Raw genomic sequence first — 23,159 nt, forward strand, 5'->3', positions numbered from 1 at the left:
AAACAGGGCGACACCCAACTCGGGGTATGGCCCACCGCCGTACCAGCTTCGAGCAACTGCTGGGGTTTCCATCAGCCAGCCGCTGAACGGGCCGTCGTCCCCCTCCCATCGTCCAGCAGCTTCCGGTCGTGCGGCGACAGGCGTGCCTTCCGCGCCACGTCAGCCTTCAGAAGCAGGGCACCAACCGTGCGTCCCAGAAGAGCACGGCGGGCGAGAAGCTCCACCCGCCCTGAAGGACCTCGCCACGCACACCACCCTTGGCTTGGACGCCTACAGAAAGCTTGCCGAGAGGAGGGAGGAGGAAGTGGTTGTTAGGGGGGGGGATAGAAGCCGATAACTGTCTGCTTGCCGAGAGATGCACCAAAGACAGGCTGCTCGCCACGGCCGGCGGACAAGTGCGGTCGGCAGAGTAGGACCTCTTCGGTATGAAGCGCTCTGAGTATAGTGAGGATCTAGGGAATGAACTACATGCCCGCGTTGTTTGAAACCACCCTGCGCAATTTGTACCCAATTGAACCAATTATATGGATCGCTGCTCTTGAGCACCGCTCGGAGGAATTTCTCGTGCCTTTGTTTCGGCTATAAATCACAATTTACGCGCTCACATCAGGGAATCATTACGGTTAGTGGCTCACATCAGGGAATCGTTACGGTTAGGACCCGTTTCGTTACTTGCACCGCGGATGTGTTATCGTATGGGGGCGCATATTTTGGGATAGCCCGGTACGTTTTTATTGCGTAGCAGTCTTGACTGAGTACCCCCACAGCCAGGACCGTGTAATTCCCTGCATTTCCACAAAAATGCAGATATCCAGAAGTTTAATCGTTATAATAGCGTAAATGGAGATAATTGGTAGAACGAAGTTTTGGAAAACTAAAAAATTAAGAAAAATAAAATAATAACGAAAACTGGCGATCAGTGTAACGCCCTGCATTTTCACAATGCAGATTTCGGGAAACTTCAAAATAGTAATCGTCGTAATAACGTAAATGGAAATAATTGGTCGGGCGAAAACTTGAAAAAGTAAAAATATGAAAAGCAATGTATTACGCAAAAATGGCAAAGCGCATAATGTATTACTTAGTAGGACTTGATTGCTGGCTAGTTGGTTCATGATGTACGAAGGAATAAGTTTGAGCAAAAGACCAATTCCAAGTTTGCGTGGCATGGTATAATGTATGGCATTTCCACAATAATTCAGATTTCGCAAAAGTTTCACCCGTAATCGTTATAATAGCTTGAATGGAGATAATTGTTCGAATAAAATTTTGAAAAACTAAATATTAGGAAAAATATAAAATAATTCCGGTAAATGGCGAACCATGTACCGCCATGCAATGCATTCCCGCAATGATGCACATTCGAGAAAGTTCCACCTGCAGTCGTTATAATAGCGTAAATGCAGACAACTGGTCGAATGAAATTTTGAAAAAATCAATAACAAAAATATGAAAAATACCGAAAATGGCAAACTGCATAGCGACCTGCATTTCAACAAAAATGCATACTTCGCGAATGTTCCACTTCTAATCATTATAATAGGGTAAATGGAGATAATTGGTCGGACAGGATTTAGAAAAACTTCGACTGTAAAAACTCATACTAAAGACAAGCGGCATTAGAATGCTACGCGTTAGTAGATAATTCTCTGAATTTCTGCAGACTTTTTCGCATCGTTACTCCGAATTCAGCACAACAGGCGAGGACGCCGTGGCATTTCCTCGCTGATCTGGCAAATGTTTGGGCAGTGAGCCAAAAAAAATTAGCAGTGGCTTAGCTCGGCTATGCCAGGATATACGTAGCGTGAGCTAAGGTTCAGCTGGTTATTCTTAGGTTTCCTGGTTATCTAGGATGAGCTGATTATCATACTTACTGTTGCTAAAACGATTTCCAAACCAATCCAATCCGATCCAGTCCAGTCCAGTCCAGTCCAGTCCAGTCCAGTCCAGTCCAGTCCAGTCCAGTACAGTCACTGCTCCTCGCGTATGGCTCCTCCCGCAGCACGGCTCTCCAGGAGCCACGCGAAACGGCTATAAAGCGGCTCCAGCGCAGCGTCAGACTTGGGTACTGCGCAACGGAGGCGCACAGCTAGGCACGCGCCGGAGCCGGTGCGTCTGCCGCGGCTATGACGTCACTGCTCTGGAATGCGCAGACGGGCGAATGTGCCGACTCAATTCTCTACACACCCGAACTCCAATTGGATTGGATTTCAACCCAACACAATCCAATTTATTCAAATCTAATCCTAATCCAAATCCAATCCAATCCAAGCCAAGCCAATCTGATCCGATCCAAATCAATCCAATGCTTCTCGCGCTTGCGCAGAACGGCCCTCCACGGCCCACGCGGAACTGCTCAACCTCGGCTAGTGTAGCTTACGCTACAAAAAAAAAAAAAAAAAAAAACGCTTGCTTTCAATCAATGTGTTGTTCAAAGCGTGGTCGCCAGGTCATTTCCTTTCTGATTTCGCTTCAAATATAGTCTGGGAACTCAATACAAAAATACTTGATACTTCGACACACACCCGCTAAAGCCTTACATATTTCTAAACCAACCCGCATGCCCTATCAAAGAGACATTCTGATGGAAGCTTTACACCAGTAGCTCAACTCAATAAAAAAGAAACACTTAAAACAATATTTATGTGCAACTCAATAGCAAAATTATTTAGTCTGACATAGACACGATGACGACGTTGTTTTTTAACAAAATCATCAAATGCGTGCGCTTCCGTATCGAATAGAATATATCATCTGACGGGAGCTTTAGAACAGTATGGGAGCTCAACGAAAGCAGGACAAAAAAACTAGTGTCCTTCCACTCTGTGAAGAAGGAAGACCTGTGAAGCTCGATGCAGTCCATGAAGTGCACGAAACAAAACGCGTTTGTAAGTTGCGATTCAGCACACTTACTAGAAAATTTGCTGAAAAAAAAAACTTTCTAAGGACTCGAGCTTTATTCTAGCGGACAAACGTGGGGCTGTCTATTTCCTTCCTGCGTCGTACGCATCTTACTGACTCTAACACACCAATCCACCCTGTTCGACCAGAGATGGCGTCGGACAGGTCGCATTGGGTGGATTGACGTCCACGTTTAAACCTTCCGCCAGCACCACAGTCATGCCGTCAGTGAAGACACGAAACCTGTGGATGAGCGTGCACGCCCTCCCCTTCCTACGCTGCCAAGCTGTGCATGCATCAACCAGCAACCGTTGATGTGCACATGGTTAGTGCCAAAGACACTGGCGAAAACGTTGCTCCGAAAAGCCTTCAAGCTGAACAATTGCATTGGGAAAACTTTTATTGAGCCTGCAGTAAATCGCGCACCCGAGTTTCGGATATGGCGTAAACGTCTTAAAGATCCCCGCTTGCCGTTGCGGGCTCGCTAGGTCCCTGCCTAGCCAGCGCCTATATAACCTGCTGGACGGCCTGGTGTTGTGTTTCTTGGTGGTCGCTCTGCGCTGCTGCCTCGAGCTGCGATGGTATACGTTCGAGTTAGCTTATATTGGATGTTTGGAGCAGTCTCGTAGCATGTGCTAGAATGTGGCCGTCTCCCTGTGGCATACTCTGCATTTTTCGTCAAGGAGTGATTCTGGGTACATCCTGCACAGTAGTGCTGGGCTCGGTAGCGTCCTCATTTGTAAATCGGCTCGTCAGGGCGGTGGGAGAAGTCTGCGGGCCACCCGAAAGGTCTCGGTCAAATCGTTATAGCTGATCATCTTGTCTTTGGCGCTGGACCACAGCGGGCGGCCGTTGCCTTGGGCGCGGTCGGTTATTCCTCGAGCTCGGGCATGTGCTATTTCCTTGGGTTTGGCATTCTTCTCCGACGCTGCGCCTGCGTGAGCCTGGAACCACTTAATACGGATCGTCTTGGCGCGGTCTTCTTCCTTTGGCGTAGTTCCTGACCGCCTGACTGGAGTCGCAGAAAATTGTGTGGCATTCTCGGTCTACGATGGCCAAGGCGACGGCTATTTTTTCTGCTTTCCACAACTTGCTTGTTCGACGTACTGGCGGAAACCCGCGCGTCGCCTCCTGAGTCGACCACCGCGATCACGAAACCGTTGCGGCCGACATATTCGGTGGCGTTCACGTACCTGGGCCCGGGGTCTTCCACATGCAAGTCGGTTAGTGCCTTGGCCCTGGCGTGTCTTCTGCCTCCGTTGAATTACAGGTGCATGTTTCTCGGTAAGGGGTCGACCAGCACGTTCCGCCGTACGCGGTCGGGGAAAGCTGAACAAAAAAAAATTCCCGCGCCTTCCCGCGAGGGGAACACGAGTAAATGCACAGCATTGGGGGTCGTTAACGCCGCGTAAAGTCGCGTTAGGGTGGGTAGTTGGGTCGTAGTTGCGTTGGTGTTGGTTTGGGGTAGAGAGGGGAGAGTAAAGTCGCGTTAGGGTGGAGAGAGCGTCAACCAAGGAAGGAAGGAGCAACGCAGTGACTGAAGCACGAGCGACCGCTAGCCGCTTTATATTTGCAGCGCGCGCAGTAGAGGGAGAGCAGTACGGGGGGGAGAGCGCGCATGCGCAAGCAGCGCGCGCCCTTCCACGCCCCACCGCGCTGCTATCACGCACCTGTTGCCGAGACCACGACGGAGCGAACGGGCTGACTACGACGCATGCGCGCGCCAGCTGCTGTTGAGAGAGAGGAGGGAAGGAGGAGACGCGCACCTGCTGCGCACGCGGAGCTGTGGATGCCGTCCGACGCAGGAAGAGGCGAGGCTAAGAAATGCTCTGCATTTAAAAATTCAGCGAATCTTGCACACACGCGCAACACTGGAATTGCGAAGCTCTTGCAGGTGAGCATCGCCGGGAACACGTAGTTAAGTTTCCGTGTCACGGTTTATTCGCATAGTTGCGGTGCTAGCAATCGTCGTCATATGCATCGAAGAGGTCGTCGTCTTTTTCGCGACGAGTGGTGGATGCAAAGTAATCCTCAGCCTTGTAGACTTCCATCAGCTGAACTGGCGAAGCTTGCATGCGTCGCGCGAGGCTTCAACCATAGCGAAGCTGCAGGATTTCTTTATACGTGAGCGCTGAAGGACACATCACCACGCACTTGCACAAGTTTGAAATCTTTTTTTTTTTTTTTACATGTTCCGTCGTTGCTCTGCTACATGTTCCGTCGTTGCTCTGCTCTGTGCTAGTGGTAGTCATCCTCATATGCATCGATATCGTCGTGTGCCTCGTGGCAAACATCACATGCGCGCTGGCGCATGAGTACAGCGCTTGACGACAACGCCGGGGTTCGTTTGGTTTTTCTTTTTTTTTTTTTTTTCCTAAGCCATTGCGGGAGCCGGGATTCGGCGGTCGCCGAGAGGCACGCACTCACGAGCGCTCGGCATTTTCTCGCTCCATTCCACCCCCCCCCCCCCCCCCCACCTAGCCTTTGGCCTTCCTTTCTAATAAAGTTTACAACAACAACAACCTCCTTGTTCTTGCCCGTTCTTTCTTTTTTTCTTTTTTTGCTAAAGCCACTGCGCGTGCTGGAAACGTTTGGCGGTCGGCGCGAGGCGCTCGCTCACGAGCGCTCAGCATTTTCTTGATATTCTTTCCTGCAACACCGAACTTACAGCATGTACAACAGCTCCGCTGTTAAAACGATGAAAGTAGGCTCAGAGATGATAGTGATTAAAACCAGCTAGCCATAACAGACGGGAAAATACCTACTCTTAAAGGAGCCATGAAGAGAAAATACAACTTCATGTAATTTGAAAGAACTAGGATTCAGTATCTCACTCAGCTCCAGTACAGCCCCAAAAGATGTTTATTTAACGAAAAAAAACAAGAAGCATTTAAAAACTTTCAAATTTTGCGCCACAGTGACGTGTTATGAGCAAGAATGACGTCATACGGGCCAACAATAAAACATAATTTTCAGTGCGTTAACTGCACGTTAGCATTCACTTGATGCGGTCAAATGGAACTAGTCGCTCCATTACAGACGTCCAGTCATGTGTCGTCGCAACAGGTCAGTTAGTCGGCCGCCAATCACACAAACAAGGTTCCGTGACATCATAGAAAAGTTGCGGGAAATTGGCTAGGGCGTCGCGACTGCTTCACACGTTTTCTTTAATATCTCCGTTAATTGTTCGAAGATTGAGATGATATTGGTATCATTGTTATCGGGACTAAGCAGTCTTTCTAATAAACCCAACTTCTATTTTGTCTTCATGGCTCCTTTAATACAGATTTGCATGGTACAAAAAACCGGCATACAGTCACACACACACACCGTTTTAACGTTTTATAAACTACTTCTGGCGTAATTAAACCACTATTAATCGGCACTACCTGCAATCACGGCGAGGGCTGATGATTGTGATTCTAGAAATAGTGCGGATGACGAACGGAGTGATATGCGCTTCACCCACATCAGCGCCATGAGAATGATCTGCTTACCTCATCTGGGATGTCTGGGAACAGGACGAGGAGCATATTGATGTCATTTTTTATTACTGTTATTATCATACTTAAAATATATTTTTTAGCATTTTTTTCTTAAACCGATGCAACCGATTAATCGTTCAATTGACCGATTAAAACCTGCGGGCAAATCGGGTTAGAGTTTTTAAGCGACGCCCAGGCCTATCTTACAGCCTTTGTAATGCAAAACATTAAATGGCCCACTGGGGGAAAGCCGGCGTTTGCGGCAGCGCAACGGTTCCTGAACCTCCAATTGGGTCCGACGCCCACCTCACCCCGCAAGGGTGTATTGGCCAGCGCATACCCCTAATATATTTCGCTTCGTGTGAGTACCAATAGGGTGTTTGACAAACGTGGCCACCTAAACGCATCCTGATCACTAGTGTTCTCTCTACTGGTTCGCTTGGAATATTCTTCCTTCTATTCTCTTGAGCACCTGCTAATGCGGCTACGTTGTTCAGCCTCAGTGGCTGGGGGTAAGTTTGTGGGTTTCTACGCTAACGGCCTGGGCTCGAGTCCCAGTGATATTAATGGCCTTAGCGAAGACCCGCAATTTTTTACTGTCCCATGTTCTTTTATGTCGGTTCTACGGATTTTATTCGGGAACAAGGATAGTTCCGTGTAGATCAGTTTAGCCTACCGATACGTTGATTAGTTGTGCAATTCGTCTAGAACGACGCGCGACAGAGGCGCACGTGCGAATATAACTTGGGGGTTATAACTAGGCACGTGGTGTTATTAACTAGACGGCCAGTTTTGTCAAATACGTGTCCCGATGCTCACAAAAACTCCCACCTCCCCTCGCGGGAACCCCTGTGTAATGCGAAGCATAGGCGGAGCGCCGAAGGGACCGCGTTTTATAGCGCGCATAACGTTGAGGGGACTGCGTAAGCCGGTCCCAGTCGATGACGACGTTGGCGTACTTGTAAAGCGGCGAGGACTCTAGGTGTTTGAGCCAAGCGTAGATGTTGCTTCGCCGGAGAACGGCACACCGGTTATATGCGCAGCGCGCCCGAAGGAGAGGAAACCGCGGAAGTGAGAGTACTGCACATGCGCCGGCCCAGCGCGTCTGCCGCGGCTATGACGCAACGTGCCGCGGCTATGACGCAACACAATCCAACACAATCCACTTTAATCCAATCCAATCCAAATCCAATCCAATGCCCCTCGCGAGAGAGTGTTCGCTATCGGAAAGGAGAGGGAGTGAGCGGTGGAGAGCGCAGCTGGCGCGGCGAGGAGAATGGGGGAGGGGTGGACAACGCCGACGACAACGACGACGACGACGCCGGAGGGACAAGGCGAGTGAATCAGATGCTCTGCATCTAAAATGTTACATACGCCTAGAGTAGCGCATGTCCGGGAAGGTGTTTTGGCCAACTTTTTTTAGGGGCAAAGCTCCTAAAGCCATGGGTCTGTCCATCCCTTGTGTCTCGTGGTACGTGACCACCGCATGCTTTCGGAGATGTCGCAAAGTGGGCCGCGTTGCACGCGCAAGAACCGGCTGCAACCGGCAGCGCAAACTCGGCACCGGGAGCGCGAGCTTGTCTGTGTTCGCCAACGGAGGCGCGAGCGCACGTGCACTGCGAGGGGGAGATCACGCAAGAGATCACGCCACGAACGCAGGCAGTCGTTCTCGGAGATCGAACGAGACGCAAGGACCTTTGCTCGTTTCCTCTCGTCTTGTTCGGGCACAAGTTCGCCCTAAATAAAAGTTCTTTCTTTACCGTTGTGTCCCATCCTACGTGACAAATTGTGGTGGAGGTGCGGGGTAGTCCTCGATGGCGCGAGGTCTTTCACCAGGTCTGGGCCTGGGAGCATTTACTCCGAAAATAAAAGTTGATTTGTACAATGTACGCACACAGTCTTACGTCTTTCTTAATGATGTAATGGGCGAACTTTCACGGGAGAGTTACGGTTACCGATGATCTCCCCTCTCGAGCTTCGCCCCACTTATCATCATTCATTCCGTGGATATGGCGTGATTTTTTTAAAAACGATAGTCTTTCTTGGGCTACTTAAACCCAGAAATTTTGGTCTGTCTGTATGTCTGTCTGTCCGTCTGTCTGTCTGTGACTCGATTCAGCCACCCGGCCAAACTAAACCAATCCCGGCGCAATAGTCTTATATAGTCACAGCTAAATCTACCCGTCTAAGTCCGGTGTAATGTTCATACCTGTCGACATTGTTGAAGAAGAACAAGACATTACGCAAATATAAAAAAACAAATTAATACAGAAGTGATGTTGGCAGAGTTCCTTTATAAAAAATCATACATGCTTGACTTTGGCGAAATTAAATACTTCATCAACTCCAGAAAAAAAATTCACTTTGCCGTCGCCTGCTGTCGCCCTCGCCACTATAGCTTCTTGCGGCATTTTAAGGAATCAACCGGCAACTGTTACGAAAAGTTCCACTAGCTGTCGGCCGCGCCACTATAGTTTCTTGTGGCATTTTAAGGAATCAACCGGCAATAGTTACGAAAGGTTCCACTAGATAGGTTCCACGTTCTGCTTGCAACGCACGTGGAGTAGGGAAACGCGGTTCTGTAAACGTTGAAGTAGGGCGCCGCGATTCACGTGCGTCTTCGCCGTACGGCAGCGTTGGCATCGCGACACCCGGTTTGGAGCAGTGGAACGCGGGAAATTTCAAATGATTTAAGCAAACCTTTGGCGTCTTTACCTTGGGACTAGCGCGACGCAAGAGGAACAAATTAGAGGTGAGCGGGAAAGCGAAGGGAGGCGTTTACTTGGCAGAAGTCAATAAAGACTATCGTCTTTTGACGACATTTGCAACGAAAGAAGCAGATACGCGGCCAATTTTTTTTTTTTTTAGCAGCAAGCCAGGTCGCTCCACGCAACCAATTTCAGGCCGGCCCATTCCAGTAGCAACAGGAGCGCCGAAAGGTGGCGTCCTCCATCCAATTGGGAAACTAAGAGCTTTGTGGGGAATACACAAAATGACGGCGGTATGTGTAGTCTGCGGAAAAGAAACAGAAACAATGCGGCACATAGTGGTGGAATGCGAGTGTATTTATCCAAATCTACATGAGGGAAATATTCTGGTTCCAGAAGTCCTAGGATTTAAGGGTACCACAGAGGGGGTTAACTTCACGGCTGCGCAGCGACTAAAAGAAGGTTAGAATGCTGGTGCACGAAAATCAAAGAGGGAAACATTGCCTAGGACAGCTACCGCCTCTAACAGAAAAAAATAAGTATTTTGTGCCTATAGCATCGCTATAGTATTAAACGAAGAGTATAAAACATAGATATATTAGTTTTTTTTTTTTGTAAGATGACACGTCCTTACCCCGCTACAAAAGGGGATACCACTAGCAATCATCATCATCGTCGTCATCATCGCGTCTTGGAAGCACCTACATCGTCGGCGTACGCAGGTGGCCGTCCACTCCAGTACACCGCTGATACCCCTCAAAGAAAGTCAAAAAGATTACTCGCAGTGCAATACACCGTGGAACACTCAGCAACCTCTAGTTGGACCTTGAAGCTTTCTATTAACAACTCATAAGTGCTTACATGTCTTCAGTGTTTTTTTTTCTTTATCGGCATATCTACACGTGCGGTAAAAACCCTGTTTAGCAGATCCTCATGCTGATGTTGACGCGCGTCTCACTGTGACTACACACAGTGCTCGTCTCATGACTTTCTGACTGGGTTGCGCTACCCTTGCTTTAAAACGTATCGCGAATCGTGATTTTAAGCTCGTATAGTATATACGTGCGCGTAGACATTGTGTGCATGCGACGCACATGTACGGAAAGAGCGGAGCTACCACACAGAGGACATCTTTTTGCGGTGTTTGAGATTCCTGAACGGCAGAGGGCTCTTAATAGACTCATAACCATGTGCGACCTTCAGATAACATTTTACGGATATGTATATAAAAAGGGTGTGTTTGTTGTAGGTATGTGTAGGGCTTCATGTATGTGGTGTTGGTCTCGTGTTACGTTTTCCCAAGCTGCGTAAGTATTTTGGGGTAGATGCACTTTTTAGTTCCATGTAACAAATAAAAATATTTGGGTGAGTGGTTACGTCTTAGCTCCGTCACACGAAGGGTGCAAGTTTGAATTTGGCACTTGCCTATTTTTCTGTTTCGTTTTGTCTGTAATTTTTGCCACTTCGATATCTTAGGTTGGTAGTAGTAGTAGTAGTAAGTATTGTTGAATAAGGCGGACTTAGCCTTGCATAGCTGCCGGCAATTGCTCCGCCTAATCGTCCCCAATACCATATCAAATCTCTCAAAGTCATAACACATCACTTAGTCCTAAAATAACATACCCGCTATGTCACCACACCTCACTTAGTCCTGTGGACTGCAAGAATCCGAGTAGGAGATGAGACACCTCTCTTCGCACAATCCAGTGGTCCCTAGGAAAAATAATGTCCTCTGATGTAGCATGGGGCACTCCTAACTTCTGGAGATCACGAAAAAAGTTCGTCCGCTCAGGGTTGGTTTTGGAGCAGTTCATAATGAAGTGATCAATGTCACCAGTCACACTGCACGAGGGGCACAAAGGGGATGAAACAATGTTGATTTTATGTAGCCAAGCTGGTGTACGGGCTGAGTCTGTTCTTACGCGGTGGAGCAGACAGGCTTCGGCTCTTTTCAGGCCCTTCGTCACGACTGGTTGATGTACTGGTCGCCACAGCTGCCTAAAGTGCTCGCGAACGGTCTGTTTCTGTATGCGTTGGAAATCGCACCGCGTTTGCACCGTCCTTGTAGAAGATAAGGCGTCCTTGGCTAAGCTGTCAGCATGTTCGTTTCCCGCTACACCGACGTGCGACGGGATCCACTGGAATTGCACGGTGAAGCCTTCATGCTTAAGCCGCTTTAGTAGGAGTAGGGATCGCTGACAGGTCTTTTCAACAGGTACACCCCGCTGCAATAGGTGAAGAGCTGACTTTGAATCGCTGAATATTGTGACTTTTTGCCTTTCAAACGATGACAGTTGGCGCAACGCAGCTTCTATGGCAACACACTCACTCGCTGTAGATGAAACCAAAGGCGTCACCCTGGCAGCCCACGAAATATTCAAACTGGGTATGAAAAAAGCCGCCGCGCACACCCCACTATTTGCGTCAACCGATCCATCAGTGTATATGTGCAGAGAGTCCCCGTATTCCCGTTCCAAATGCTCCAGCACCAGCGATCGGGCTTCAGCAATAGGTGTACAACGCTTCGAGCGCATATGAGGGATGGTCAATGCACAATCCACACTCTCGTGGGACCAAGGCGGGTCCAAAGTAGCCCTTTTCCCAGGCCATTTGGGACACAGCACTCCAAGAGTGTTTAGTGTTGCATGAGCACGAGACTCTACCCTTAATCGTAGATGCCGCAGCAATGCTAAGCCAGCACTTGTTTCTCCGAGGCGCAGCACTTGCATAAGCAAACGTTGAGACGCCTGAAGACGAAGGGGTGTTGACTGCGCCTCACGGAGGATCTTGTTGTTTCCAGCTGCTTGAGGGACGCCAAGAGACAGCCTAAGAGATTGATTTTTTGTTGTTGTTTCGGTTTAAAAGGTTAGGATAGTTGTGACAAAAAAGTTTGTGAATCCCGCTGGTCTTGGCCCGATTATACAAGTCGTGGCTGCAAAACAAAAAAGGCAGGCTGGAGTGCTCAAAAGCAAGCACCTCAAGGCGATCGAGTTGTTTTGCCAGAACACGCGTCCCGTCTGCCCAGGATAATCCTTGTTAAATTCCACATTCGCCTTCTTTCTTTTCTGAGAATTTCTTTTGGACAGATTACTATAATTGGAGTTTTGCTGACCCTGTAAGGGGGAGTAAGTGATCTCCTTCCCATAATTTTATTTCATAATTTTATTCCCGATGTCGACTGTGCCATGCGTGAAAGCGCTCGCAAGTGCATCTCGAGAGTCGCGCTCAGGGCATGATTGCTGTTCCTTAACCAAACAAATAACTGTCTTAGTTATTACATTACGTAGGATGTTGGAAGTGGATAAAAATAGTTGCTTAAAATAAATGTTGTCTAAATAAAGATTCAATCGCAAAATTAGAACCAACCTCTGTGTGAAAAACTATCCAGGCATCGATAGAAAGCATACCTTGGCTTCTAGAACCCCATAATAATATTAGTAGTAGTAATAATAATAATAATAATAATAATAATAATAATAATAATAATAATAATAATAATAATAATAATAATCTCCATAGATTGTCTTGAGCACTAACCTACCCGCCTTCAAAACACTTCCGAAGCCTCTGTCTGCTTGAAGTGAGAACCCCACAGTCCCCCACTAGGGTAACTTCATATATGTTCATTCCCCATTGTCCTCGTTTGCTTGGTGTCGCTTTATGACCGGGATTTTCTCTCGTATGCCCGCAATTTCATTCCGTATACACAAACAGTAACGAAACTTTGTGCGATCACAATGCGAAATCTTTTGAAACACGCTTCACTCGATTACACGAACTACACGATACACGATACAGTCTACAAACTAACAAACTAAAAGCACACTATTCCAGGCACAAAAGTGTTGTGGCTTAGTTTGAACTAAGCGAACGAATTGTGACGGCCCGCCGGCGGCCGGCCGACTAAACGTTGCGGAGGGTCAGCGAGCCGTGCAGGAGCGCAGTCCAGCCAAGCCATCCTGTTTTGACGTCATGCGAAACGTCATAGGAAATTGGCAAGGAGGATGCAGAGAAGAGGACTGCACTTTCGAATTGGTTCTCCTACTGAATAAAGTCGCGTAAACGCAGCGAGAGTGGTCGAAGCATGCCATAGAGACTACAATTTGCGCTAGTTATCTCGCAATGTTTACAAATCACTTCAGTGTTCCTTTAAAGGTCACTCGTTCGTTTCATTTTTAACCGCTTTCGCCGGTCTGACTCACCGAGCGGACTAATGGTCATTAACAAAATTTCAATTGAAGAACGTCTAAGAAAACTAGCGCGAATGAAATTTCTTTCATATCTTCATAGAAGAAAGTGTTGACTCGACCTTCCTTATTCCCGTATCATTGCGCCCTACAAGACAAAATCTTTGAGGTAAATACGCGCCTATCATTGCCCACACTAACAACCGAAAGAACTATTTTTTTTATTGCACAATAACAGGTTGTAACAAATTGTCGCGTCGTATCGTCGTGCTTTTGAGTCTGATAAAGTACTAAAATCTATTGCAAATTATAGTGAAACTTAGGAAACGCTGTTAAGTGCTTTGTTTTGTTTTTAGTTTATTTTATTATTGCTGAGTACTAGATGAATAATATATATTGTAATATCTAAAATGTAAACATAACAGAGTTGAAGCTGTCTTGGCAGATTCGGATTGTCCGTTTGAAGTTTGACTCAGGTATTGACATATTTTGGTATGGGCTGTTCATTCCGATGTTTAGAGCATGTGCAATTGTTGGGTAAATCTTTCATGCGTCTCCCCTGTTCGTTTTTAGAACCTCAAGAACCAAATCATGACTACCAATCTCTGGGTCGAGCAGGTAAGTGCATTGGTGTTTCTGTAGCGGCTAAGTGGCACATCAGTTGATGAAAGCGATGTTTACTGATAGTCGTAAATATGGCTTGTTAAAAGTTAACCAGAAAAAAATGCATTCTCTCCGACGTTCTGTAGTTGCCCACGGAAACTTCACTTCGGTCATGTGCAGTGTTATTAATTAACCACAACCTGTGTTAAGTGTGTCGCCACCGTTGTCGCCTTCCAATAAGGAAGGCGACAGCGGTATTGACGCATGATTTTGTTTTTAAGTTGTTTGTTTGTTGAGCAGCTAGCAGTTTTTAAACCTTCTTGCTTAGTAAAATTGTGAATTCCCGAGATCGGCAGGTTCTTTGAAGTCATACAACTTCGTTCAGGGAAGGTACACCAGCTTCGTTTGGTGTTGACTGAGGGCCTTTTTATGAGTCCTTCTTTAAATTACCCGCGTTAGAATTGTAGCGCTTGCCCCTTTCCCCCTCTTCCACCTCCCTGTAACAACAGCATAGGAGGCATCACCCCGGGCTTCTTTTACTGCTTTTAAATAATCTCTCTCTCTCTCTCTCTCTCTCTCTCTCTCTCTCTCTCTCTCTCTCTCTCTCTCTCTCTCTCTCTCTCTCTCTCTCTCTCTCTCTCTCTGTTAGTTTTTTGCGTAACAATTTTTTTTGCGTGCCGATATTGGCATTTTGAATCAACATCTTGTGTTTACCTTCTGTTCCCTTTATCTCTGACTCAATGTGCGCCTGCACTGGGCTGTGTTTTCCTTAACTGTGCCCTGCACTAGCCACTAACTACGGGCCCAAGCTGTGCTTGAACGTCTGTATGGCGTAGAATGGCAGGTAAATAAGTAGAGGAAAACATTTATGAGACGAAACCAAAGAAAGAGATAGAATAAACGTTCATTCGAGCAAACTCTGGTGTCTGAGGCATAATTATAGGTAAGGCGGGTTGCCCTCAGTTCAGCTACCCTTTGGCCTTGGCTGCCGGCCTGTTACGGGTGGCCAAAGAGATCCGGTCAGCTTGGTGAGAGCTGGTCAGTAGGCCCTTCCACTGCTCCGGGAAGGGTTGGGATTTGGATGAGAGATTGGGTGCTTTGGCAAGCCCACACCATGTGCTAGATGGTGTTGGAGAGGGGAAGAAATGACAGGTGAGGGGTTATTGGGTAAGGGAGGTAGAATGGAGGATATGGTTGTGTCGTAATAGGTGTTTGTAAACGACGCCAGATAAATACTTCCTCCTTCGTTCGGCGAGGATGGGGTTGAGGCAGGATAAGGCGAAGGATTTGATAAAAAGTGTGGGACGCTTCACGATTTTGCCTGTCATCTTAGACAAATAAATACAACTACAAAGAAGTGTTGTGAGTTTCCACTTAGTATATTTACTTCGTTCTCCCTATTACATCATTCCCTCTCACCCAGTACTGGGACGACTACAAGCTGAGCTGGGATCCGCGCGAATACGGCGGCGTGGACATGCTGCACGTTCCATCGGACCACATCTGGAGGCCAGACATTGTCCTCTACAACAAGTACGCCGCCTCCTCCTGCAGCGGGCCAGTAGCAATAACGCACGCCGCTCCCAATTTGATTTAACTTCGCCCTCAATTAAGAGCAGTTATTGTTTTACCCGTCATATCATTACTCCTATACGGGGGGGGGGGAAAGGCACATTAGCGTCAAAGCATTATAGCGACATTTCATCTCGTGAATTCGGGTTTCGTGCAAGGCTCCTGAGCCCTCCCACCGCGCGCCTTTAGACGGTCTTGTTCAGCTCGTGCCGGCCCTTGATTGGGTGTGTCATTGACCACCGGTGTGCGCGTGGTCAGTACGAGGGGCGGATCCAGGTTTGTTGTGAGGGTGGGGGGAGGTCAGCTTCTATCAGTGACGATGATGATGGTGGTGATGATAAGCAGGCGAAGGATATTAGTTTTTTATTCACCAAAGTTTTGTTAAAAAAACAAGAATTTAAGCAATAGAAAAAAATTATCAAATACATTTCTTCTAAAACCTAAGAAATCCTATTTGCGGTTATGAATTCCAAAATTAAGGGGGGGGGGGGGGATCAGGACATCCGGGCCCCCCTCTGGATACACCAATGGTCAGTACCTGGTTGTCAACGTGTCCACGGCATCGCCCTTAATTTGCAGCATGGGATAATTTCTTGGGCTTCTCCCGGGAGGATTGCGGAGAGGCGCCTTGCTGGGCTTCTCTTCGTGCTTTATTTCTGAGGCACGTCCGCTTTGACCTTGAGCGGCACTTGTTTTTTCATCTCTCCTCCGCACTCTCTTCTATACGCCTCCACCGTCCCCTCTCTCCCCTGCTCACTTCACAGACCATGCAATTACGCTTTTGCGTAAAAAGAAAACCGACAGCACTGTGACCTGCTCAATCCACAGTCCACAGTCCACAGGCTTAGCTGGAGCGTTAGATTTCACTTTATGGAGGTATATCTCTAAAGTTCCTAACAAAAACTGCTGAAACGAATGTGGAGTACTTGAGAGCCCCCTTAAACTTGAAAGAAATGCAGCATTTGTGACTAAATTACCTTGCAGGCGATAACTGGGTAAACCGTTGCTCCAGCTAAGCCTGTGGATCACTGTACAAGTACAGCCTCTCACGACCTTCAAATAGGTTGCCACTTTTCGCTTCCTTGTCTGAGGAGGGAAAAACCACCTGCAAATATATTAGACCCCTTCAACGTCGTTGTAACGTTAATCGTAAAACTGGTAATTGGCATGGCTCTCCGTTTTCATCTTGGGGATTATGCGTTCCAGTAGCCCGAGTAGGAGGGGTACAGGTTCAGCAAACACCAGGAAGACGTCTGTAGATATTTTTTATATGTGAAGGATTCATCATGGGGCGTTGCTGACTTGCAAAGCCATTTTGTGTTCGCTATAAGCCCTTATTAGGTATTTGTTATGCCAAGATAAGCAGGGTTCTTCGCTATAAGCCCTTATTAGGTATTTGTTATGCCAAGATAAGCAGGGTTCTGGCAAGACCACAAATTCTGCCTGCAGTGTATCGCGCGAGCAAAACCCATTTTCTCTCGTTTTCCAAGACATGTATGCATTATACAGCATCTAATTTTTGTTTTTCTCCTTTGAAGTGCGGGGTTCGTTTTGGAGGCACGCTGATGTTGTTGTTGCTGTTTATTTCGGCTGCAGTGCGGACGGCAACTTCGAGGTGACGCTGTCGACGAAAGCGCAGCTCAACTACACGGGCCGCATCCAGTGGAAGCCGCCGGCCATCTACAAGAGCTCTTGCGAGATCGACGTCGAGTTCTTCCCCTTCGACGAACAGACCTGCCTCATGAAGTTCGGCTCGTGGACCTATGACGGCTTCAAGGTACTACACGCCTCCCGCGAATGCTAGCTTCGAGTTCGGCCGGAATCTTTCACTGATTGCTTCGCGGAAAATTTTCCACGGGACGTACGCGTCTTCAGGTTTCACACGGTTCACCTTCAATAGCTGATGCCGACCTGTGACTAACTCTATTTTCATTATTGTTGTTGTTTTTAAGCAAAGCTTTACTACTTTCGTCCAGCGGTTTCGCCGTGGATGCGGAAATTCACCTTTTGAACTCAATCACACCCCCTGTGACACACCCTTCGAAGCGCATCACGTGATTCGCCCGGCCCGCTTTCGGCGCTGCTCACAAGTCCCCGTTTTCAGTCGTTCTGCTCAACTGGTCAGCTGAGCGGTGTGCGGTTGCGAACGCTCAGCCGATCGGCAGCCTACCAACCCCGCCGCCTCCCACGCTTGTGCCGCTGCGTCATCTTGGGCTACGTGACTCATCCTGCGCCCGGCGAAGCGGAACGCCGCGTTCGCCGTGAATGAAAGCGAGGCCGGGCCTCCTCCTCTGAGCGTTGCACGGGACCGAAGGGCTTTGAATCGGGGTCGACAACCAGGGTGTCGAACCGGAACAGGAACCGAACCGAAAACCGGAACCGAACCCGAATTTTCGGCCGGAACCGGAGCTGAACCGGAACCGTATGTTTTCCGCCATTTTGGAACTGAACCCGAACCGGAACGAATCGAAGGAACCGTTCCGAACCGGTTCCGGGGACTCAACACTGTAATTTCAAGTTTTCCATTTCGGTGCCCTACCTTGGGTCTGAAGATATTTTTACCATTCACCAGACGGCACCACGAAATATTTTCCTGCAGTTCCCTAGGCCCATAATGTTCTCTTCTTATCATCATAATCATCATCATCATCATCACCAGCCTATCTACGCCCACTGCAGGGCAAAGGCCTCTCCCATTATTCTCCAATTGCCTCGGTCCTGTGCCAACTGTGACCAATTTATCCCCGCAAACTTCTTGATCTCATCTGCCCCTGCCGCCCCCTGCAACGCTTGCCTTCTCTAGGGATCCACTCTGTTACCCTTAATGACCAGCGGTTATCTTGCCTTCGCATTACATGCTCTGCCCACGTCCATTTCTTCTTCTTAATTTCTACTAATATGTCTTTAACACCGGTTTGCTCCCTGACCTACTCCGCTCTCTTCTTGTCCCTTAATGTTCCACCTATCATTTTCCGCTCCATTGCCCGCTGAGTCGTTCTCAATTTAAGTTGAACGCTCTTAGTGAGCCTCCAGGTTTCTGCCCGTAGGTGAGTACCGGTAAGATGCAGCTGCAATACACTTTCTTCTTCAGCGACAATGGTAGGGTGCTATTCATTATCTGAGAATGTCTTCCATATGCACCCCACCCCATTCTTATCCTTCTAATTATCTCTGCCTCATGGTTGGGGTCTGGGGTCACAACTTGGCCTAAGTAGATATATTCGCTTACCACTTCCACTGCCTCGCCACCTATCTCAAACCGCTGTGCTGTCCCGAGGTTATTGATCATTACTTTAGTTTTCTGCATATTAATTTTCAGGCCCACGGTTCTACTCTGTTCGCCCAGTGCGGAAAGCATGCTTTGCAATTCGTCCCCCGAGTTACTTAGCATGGCAATGTCATCAGCAAATCTGAGGTTACTGAGGTATTCTCCATTAACCCTTACTCCCACCTGTTCCCAATCCAACGTTCTGAATACTTCTTGTAAACATGCTGTGAATAGCATTGGAGAGATTGTGTCTCCTTGTCTGACACCCTTCCTTATAGATATAGATATATTCTTATTCTTCTTATTATAACCCTCAATTTAATGTAAAGTTGTCCGTATATACTATCAGTTTGCGTTAGGTACTGCCCATATCCCCAATTATCTTTTACATTTAGAATGTCTTAAGTTAGAACGCATATTCCGAGGTGACATATCATGAATATATTCGTCAAAGTTTCTATCTACATGGTGTTTAAAATCGTGTGAAGTTTTCAATGTGTTGTTAATTCGAATGAACCTATTTCCGCTTGTGGAGGTCTTCAGGGACACCGTCAACAATAAGTCCATATCTTCCACTTACTTTAGTTTGAGTGAGTAGTTATATACAAACAGCACTAAGACACAAACACTCACAGTTCTCTACGTATTGGTACGTCGGCGCGTTTCACCGATGGCTGCAGCACGAGCGGGACAAGATCAACGCAGCCATCCGCAAGTCCCACAAGACGGCACTGGGACTTCTCCACAGCACAAGCAACCGGGCCCTTGCGTCCCTCGGCGTACACAACACACTGGAAGAGGTGTGCGAAGCCCAGCGCTCCGCGCAGCTCGCCCGTCTCGATGCTACCAAAACGGGTCGCCTGATCCTGCAACGGGCCGGCCTCCGCCCGCTACGGACGGAGCCGCTCTCGGAAGACACCCACGAACACAGGAAGATACCCAACGACATTGCCAGACAACTGGTCGTCGCAACGCTCCCGCGCAACGTCCACCCGGACCGCAACAAGGAGCGAAGGCGAACCAGAGCCCGCGCACTCGCGGAGACGTACGCTACAGACAACACGGCGGTATACGTGGACGTCGCCCAACTCCCGGACAGACCCCACACCTTCGTGGCCGTAGTGATCCGCGCCACGGACGGAAGCACCCTGAACGCCTGCAGCTTCCGCTCCCCCGGCGCCGAGCAAGCAGAAGAGGCTGCCATCGCACTGGCGCTACGAAGCGACCCCGACACCACAACCATCCTGAGCGACTCCCGCTCGGCCATCACCAACTTCGCCAGAAGCAGCATCGGGGAAACGGCAGCCCGCCTGCTCCCCACGCGCAAGTCGACCACAACCAGCATCAGATGGTTCCCGGCACACGTCGGACCCATCGCCGGAGGAGCGGCCAACCGCAACGAGACAGCAGACGCCGTCGCACGCGAGCTCGCGCACCGTGCGGCGCCCCCCTGCGCCTCGACCGCGGGAGACGTCGGCCTCCAAGCGGAACCGCTGACCACGTACGGCGACATCCTGTCGTGGTACCGAGAGGGGCGCCGAGCGCTGCCTCCGCCTCACCCGAGGCTGGGCAGACGCGAAGGCGTCCTTCTCCGACAACTACAGACCCGCACGGTGCTCACGCCGGCCCTCGCCCGACACGTGTGCCCCGGATACTATGTGCAAGTGCAGTGCAGTGTTTGTGCGCGTGAACCAGCAACTCTAGCCCACATCATGTGGGGCTGTGAAGTGCAGCAAGACGGTGCCGAGCCGGACTCACTACCGCCAGACATTGTGGACTACATCAGCTCACCCGACTCTGCGGCGCAGCTGCTCGCCATCCAGCGGCTCGAGGACGCCCTGGCCCGGCAAGAGCGAACGGGGGACCCTCCCGCGGGAGCGGACTCACCTAGTAGCCGACGTCGCGACGCAGGCCCACCCTCGAGGACTACATAGCCACGAGCTAGATAGGGTTCGGAGAAGCCCTGCGTGGCCTGATCCGCACCCGCACGCCGGATATTCTCAATAAAGTCTTGTTCTCTCTCTCTGGTCGACAACCCAATGCTTTCGAACAAGCATGTTTTTCAGTTTTTTATCAGACGTCAAGTATTTACAGCTTCTTTCATATGATGCATAATCATCCTGGCCCTATGCACGAGCCATCTTCTTGGATTCGCTTCACTTTTGTTCTTACTGAGACAATTTAGTATTTAATTGCACATCTGTCATCAAATAACTGATCTTTGGCGCTCTTTGCCCTTGTTAGCCTTGCGCCATTAAACTCAAACCATCATCATCATCAGTTCTCTACATCACCATTATTTTTTCTTGTACAGTGCCGTCTTGTCTTTTGGTTACTGCTCTAGGAGAACATGAGAAGTGAAAAAAATTCGGGGCCTTCTTATTTCCACTTTTAAAGTAGATGCAATAGCATTATCATGTTATCTTGAATCTGCTCAACCTTAAAATTAAGGGGCGCATGGATTAAAGTCGATTAATGCTGATTAGTCGGTAGACTGGGGTGCGTTAGTGAGATGAGTGAATGAGCTAATGGAAATCAGTTGGACTGGTGTGTCGATTAATTAGGATTACGGGAATTAGCGGGTCAGTTAAGGTGGATTGGAGGGTCGGGCCAAACATGAAATTTTTGGGGTCTTTGGCATTTGGAAATTTTGCAGCGTTCTCCTTCTCGACCAATCAGGAAATTTAGTTACGCACAAAATAACCGGAAAGTTATGTGACGACCACATGAATGCTATAAAAGGTCTTTCTTTATACACGTATTCCGTTGTTAGGTTGTTTCTCGCGTAAGATTGACATTTCGCACTGAAGTTAATAACTAATTGCTAATGGATATCTTATATTCACCAAATGGTTTTCCAGACGTGTGTATATATGAGGTAAGAATATAGGAAGCAACTGAACTGGAAGAATTGAGGAACGATCAACTGGTTTGATGCGAAAGACACCCGATAGCATTGTTCAATACCTTCTCTTTCTTTGTGGTACCGTTGTGCAGCCTTCCACCGGTGTAGTATCCCAACCCGCGAACACAGCCCCCTAAAAGCTGAGGAAGCGGCGATAGCGCGTGCGTTTAGCCAAAGCGGCGCCAAAACTCTCATAACGGACTCCTAGCAGGTGTGGCGCAACTTTGCCAACGGTCGATTGCATGTCACAACACTTCGAGCGATAAATCAGAGTCCACCAATGAGACCAGCCAGGATTGTATGGCCACCAGCTCATACTGGCATCTCCGGCAAACAGGATCACCAACCTCGTGGCTCGAGATTTGACCCGCTTAGCCAGCGCTGATGAAGCCGAGCCCGAACGCATGCATCCTGTAGTCACCTACCAGGAAATTACTCAGCACTATAAATGCTCTCCCGTAGAACTCATTACTCCACGCACAAATCGCTACCGATTAACCAGGAAAGACTATTCCGCGCCCTGCTGGTTAACACCTTCCCGCACACAACCAGACTTCACCTCTTTGACCGGACACTATTCTCTCCACTTCGCCGCTTCTGTGGAGAGCCAGAGAACCTCTTACACATAGTAGGCGGCTGCGACAAGTCTACCATAGATACGCCCAACCTCCACCTTTTGAAAGAGTGGGAGAGAGCCTTGGCCAGCTCCGGCCTCGAAGATCAGCTACACTTGATGGAAACGGCTGTCGACTCGGCCCCCTTGAATGAGGACGCCTCTCTGAAACTTTTCCTCGATTTAATTAGAGTACACTTTCTCTCTCTCGACAAGGGATCATTACTACTGCTTGTGGCTTCATTAAGCTATTATCTTTGCTAGACCCCACTCGCTGTCACCTGTCGCTGAAGTGCCATTAGCAAGTTCCTATCTGCGGTGGTTCCCTAGCCAATGCCGTCCTATACACGCCATCCAATGAGTCATTAAAGCCGTTCTTTCTTTCTAATCGGCCTGTTAGCAGATAAAAGATTAGCCGAAGGAAATCGCTCTAAACGCCACCAGCCACGCTTGACAGTAGGATCTTGACGCCGACGCCGGACTGTTTTTTACTTCTGAAGCCCTACTAATGATTTCGTGACAAAGCTAAAGCGCCATTGAAACAAGGGGTACATGAAAAGCGTAGCAAACCAACCAATTTATTTACAATGCAAAATTTGTTGCTTCATTGTGCGAAAATAAGGGGGCGTTAGCGCGTGCCTGCGTAGACATTAGATGGATCAAAAAAAAAAAAAAAAGATAGCGGGCGCGCAGGCTCTCCTGCACGCCAAAAAGACTGTCCGCTTGCCAGTAAACTACCTTCCCGCCTGCTTGCCAGGCAGGCGATTCCTGAGAGGATGCGTGATTTGGGGACGAGGGGTGGTCCGTCACGAGACGCCCTGGGGGAGGGCGCTGCCTCACCAGGCCGCTGCCCACTGGCCAGGAGGCTACATGTTTGCCTTCCAGAAGACTGTGGCGAGGATGCGTTATTTGGTGAC

General features: G+C 48.6%; 1 protein-coding gene across 1 annotated transcript in view; it reads left to right on the top strand.

The window, feature by feature from the left end:
• LOC144178869 (acetylcholine receptor subunit alpha-like) overlaps positions 1-23,159 on the top strand; it is a 160,489-nt gene that overhangs the window by 113,169 nt on the left and 24,161 nt on the right. Inside the window, exons 3-5 of the mRNA XM_077707014.1 lie at positions 13,855-13,899; positions 15,308-15,417; positions 17,053-17,233. Of these exons, the coding sequence (XP_077563140.1) occupies positions 13,855-13,899; positions 15,308-15,417; positions 17,053-17,233 (336 nt within the window). The remainder of the gene's footprint in view (positions 1-13,854; positions 13,900-15,307; positions 15,418-17,052; positions 17,234-23,159) is intronic.

This window comes from Haemaphysalis longicornis, unplaced genomic scaffold, assembly GCF_048455015.1.
Source record: "Haemaphysalis longicornis isolate Haplotype H1 unplaced genomic scaffold, Haemaphysalis longicornis Haplotype H1 scaffold_4, whole genome shotgun sequence".
In the NCBI taxonomy this organism is placed as follows: Eukaryota; Metazoa; Arthropoda; class Arachnida; order Ixodida; family Ixodidae; genus Haemaphysalis; species Haemaphysalis longicornis.